A 3,561-nucleotide genomic window follows, 5' to 3' on the forward strand; every position below is an offset into this window, starting at 1 on the left:
AGAGCGTCGGATCGCCATTCGGGCAATTATACTTGCAAGGCCAACAACGCCCAACCGGCCCGCGTCCTGGTGCATGTTTTCAAAGGCGACAATCCAGCCGCTATGCAGCACAGCATGGCATCGTCGCCGTCAGTGATGGCTTGCACCGCTTTGCTCACCATGTTCGTCACGCTTAAGCTGGCATTGCAGACGAACTGGACCTTGTGACGCGTGTGAATGTAAGACTCCGTGCGTGTTGGAATCCGAAATGTGTGTTAGCGAAATTGTGTAATGTTATCACTTATCGTGTCTCATCCTTTGTCGCGTGACTTCGCGGATTGTATCGTGCAAGGATGTGAGTGCCCTAGTTTACTCGCCGAAGTTGTAGAACGGCGGTATAGTCATGGTGTTTCCAGTTAAAGATACATCGTTATTATTGATATCGGTGGCACCGGAACTCCCTTAGAGCTGCGAGATTGGCTGTGATTGATTACTATCCCTTCGGATCATCAACTTTGCCCAATAACGAACAAAATAACGACGGAGGACCAGCTGTGATCATTTTCCGCCATCGAGCCATTTAATCTGCCGTATGCGCGTTCAATTACGATTCAATGAGGGATATGTAACAATGCAGTATGCTAATGTAAAGCAGGATAATGTCATCGCTACAAGATTATTAATGATCGATCATCATTTGTTCGTCTGTATATCGACGAAAATTTCTGGATTCAGGAAATATCATGTCTAAACAGATATCGATATAATAAGAACATCGTAATAAGTAACCTGTTCGCGCGCACGTAATTGAACGGTCATCTGTCGGACCAAAAAAGTTCAATCCTAGCCTGGAATAAAGTGCCATCATAACTTTCAGATGAATCGCACTATGTCATCCGTTCTTCTATCGATCGATCGCTTACATTCCGTGTCGCATGTTGGAACGAGAAATATTAGGTCGTAATGCAGAGGCAGATGATATCGAGAGAGAGTGTTGGATTAACTCCCGGTAAGATAATATTTACGATCGATCGTCTACGATTCGCGTGCACATTTGATGGAAAAAAAATTAACATTGATACGAACGAAGACAGGCTCATCAATTCTCTTTCTCTCAGCAGCTAATAATACGAAGAGTTCGATAAATACGCCCCATACCGATTTCGATGAACTGGAATTTCTATGCGCATGAATGTGAAACGTACGTATACGAATGAAAGTGGTTAGAGAGATCCTGATTTATTTACGCTGATCGCGGACAACGTATGTAATTACATGGTTAAATTTAAACCGGTAGAAAAATCACACACACACACACATGCGCGACAGATACTTTATTGAGAGTGTGCTCATCTTATTTATGACGCGCATGAAAGTAAGATTGATAACGCGGATCGAAACTATTCGTAATACGTCAAACCACGATGCGTGAGCATCAGGGATCGCCAGCGACGGATGCATTAAAGTAACGACGATGATACATTTGCCGTCATCGTTGATCGCACGATGCTACTAGCTATTTTGTTCGCGACCTGGCAGGTGCTATAAATAGCAGGTGGAAGAAATACAGCTCCGAAAAGTTGCGAAACTAACGTCTTTCCTTACAGACGGCCTAAGATACTTTACTGGCAAGGTTTTAACGAGGGTTAACAAAAGTGTGATATTATCTATTCTCCGATGTGCACCGAGTTTGATGAGTGATAAACGATGGACACAAGTGAAAGTAATGCCGAGACTTAAGCAAACTCAACTTGCTACTATGTGTTCTATAGACTGACTCTTGCAAGCCGCGCGCGCATACAAGCGAACATCTATTAAGTGCTCCAGGATGCAAAACTATCGTGTGCCAAGATTCTTTTATAATTAAAAGTTTACTGAAAGTCAAATCTAAGAGATCTTCGGGCTTAAATCGCTCGCATCAGTTAATAAAGCATATTTGCATTTGTGAACAAATTTTTCCGATAGATTCAATCTGATAATTTCATCAAAAACTGTTGAAATTTTTGCGTAAATCTTATTTATTCTTTAATTATATGATACATATAATAATATGATACACATTATTTGTAAAATTAAATATATTGTATTTATTATTAAACAGATTTTTAAGAGAAAGAAATTGAAATGAAAAGAAATTAAAGGCATTTATGTGCAAAAATCATAATCGCAAATTTGATCAATTTGCATCTTTTAAATATCAAAGACGATGCGATCGGCTTAAGTAATGTTGTGCATAATTAACGGTGATAATAATTACAGCACAATGTGTCGCGTTTATTTCATCTTCTACTAATTAAAACATTAGATTTGTTCAATTTTTTATCTTACTGCTTTAATCAATATTCAAAAAAGAATAGCATTATTCCTTTTTTTTTAGTATGCAAGAAACGCTCTTTTAACGCTCTACGACGAGCATAAAACGCACGTATTCAAGCGACAATCTATCCGACATGATTGATGTTACAAGTAAGAGCGGTGCACCTGCTTTTCCGATAATGAAACGATAATTGTTTAATCGGTCTACGACGAGTGTCACAATTAGCGACGATATTTCCGAGCCGCTGCACCGCCATTTCGCCGACATAATTTTCCGTAATTTGCCTAGATGCGACCTTGCTCCGAAAACTAGAACAAGCTGCTAACCTTGCACGCGTGCATCCCCCAATCGAAAGTGCAAGCGCTGGCTGCCGATAATCCTTAACCGCGCGTGAATATCCTGACACTGACAAATTACAGAGTTTAGAACTTGTTAATCTTGATTATCACCCTCTTCACATACACGTAGACACATACACAGCACCGTCACTGATGCGCGCGATGAAAAATTGTAGGAAAGAATGTACGGCTGTACGAACGAGGCCGACAAAGTTAAGAAGTATGTGTATATTACGTGTTTTCGAAAGTTCCTTTTAAAGCCAACGGTAAACTGCAAACTGCTGGAATCCTTTAATCAATATTCAAAAAAGAATAGCAATATTCCTTTTTTTTTTAGTATGCAAGAAACGCTCTTTTACGCTCTACGACGAGCATAAAACGCACGTATTCAAGCGACAATCTATCCGACATGATTGATGTTACAAGTAAGAGCGGTGCACCTGCTTTTCCGATAATGAAACGATAATTGTTTAATCGGTCTACGACGAGTGTCACAATTAGCGACGATATTTCCGAGCCGCTGCACCGCCATTTCGCCGACATAATTTTCCGTAATTTGCCTAGATGCGACCTTGCTCCGAAAACTAGAACAAGCTGCTAACCTTGCACGCGTGCATCCCCCAATCGAAAGTGCAAGCGCTGGCTGCCGATAATCCTTAACCGCGCGTGAATATCCTGACACTGACAAATTACAGAGTTTAGAACTTGTTAATCTTGATTATCACCCTCTTCACATACACGTAGACACATACACAGCACCGTCACTGATGCGCGCGATGAAAAATTGTAGGAAAGAATGTACGGCTGTACGAACGAGGCCGACAAAGTTAAGAAGTATGTGTATATTACGTGTTTTCGAAAGTTCCTTTTAAAGCCAACGGTAAACTGCAAACTGCTGGAATCACCGAATTTAATGCACAGCAGCCG

The 3,561-nt window shown here is 40.7% G+C and overlaps 1 protein-coding gene across 1 annotated transcript in view; it reads left to right on the plus strand.

The window, feature by feature from the left end:
* Positions 1–506, plus strand: part of LOC115235721 (lachesin-like) — a 79,995-nt gene extending 79,489 nt beyond the window's left edge. Inside the window, exon 6 of the mRNA XM_029807667.1 lies at positions 1–506. Within this exon, the coding sequence (XP_029663527.1) occupies positions 1–207 (207 nt within the window). The 3' untranslated portion in view covers positions 208–506.
* The last annotated feature ends 3,055 nt before the right edge of the window (positions 507–3,561 follow it).

The sequence above is a fragment of the Formica exsecta genome, unplaced genomic scaffold (genome assembly GCF_003651465.1).
Source record: "Formica exsecta isolate Colony F162 unplaced genomic scaffold, ASM365146v1 scaffold233, whole genome shotgun sequence".
Taxonomy (NCBI): Eukaryota; Metazoa; Arthropoda; class Insecta; order Hymenoptera; family Formicidae; genus Formica; species Formica exsecta.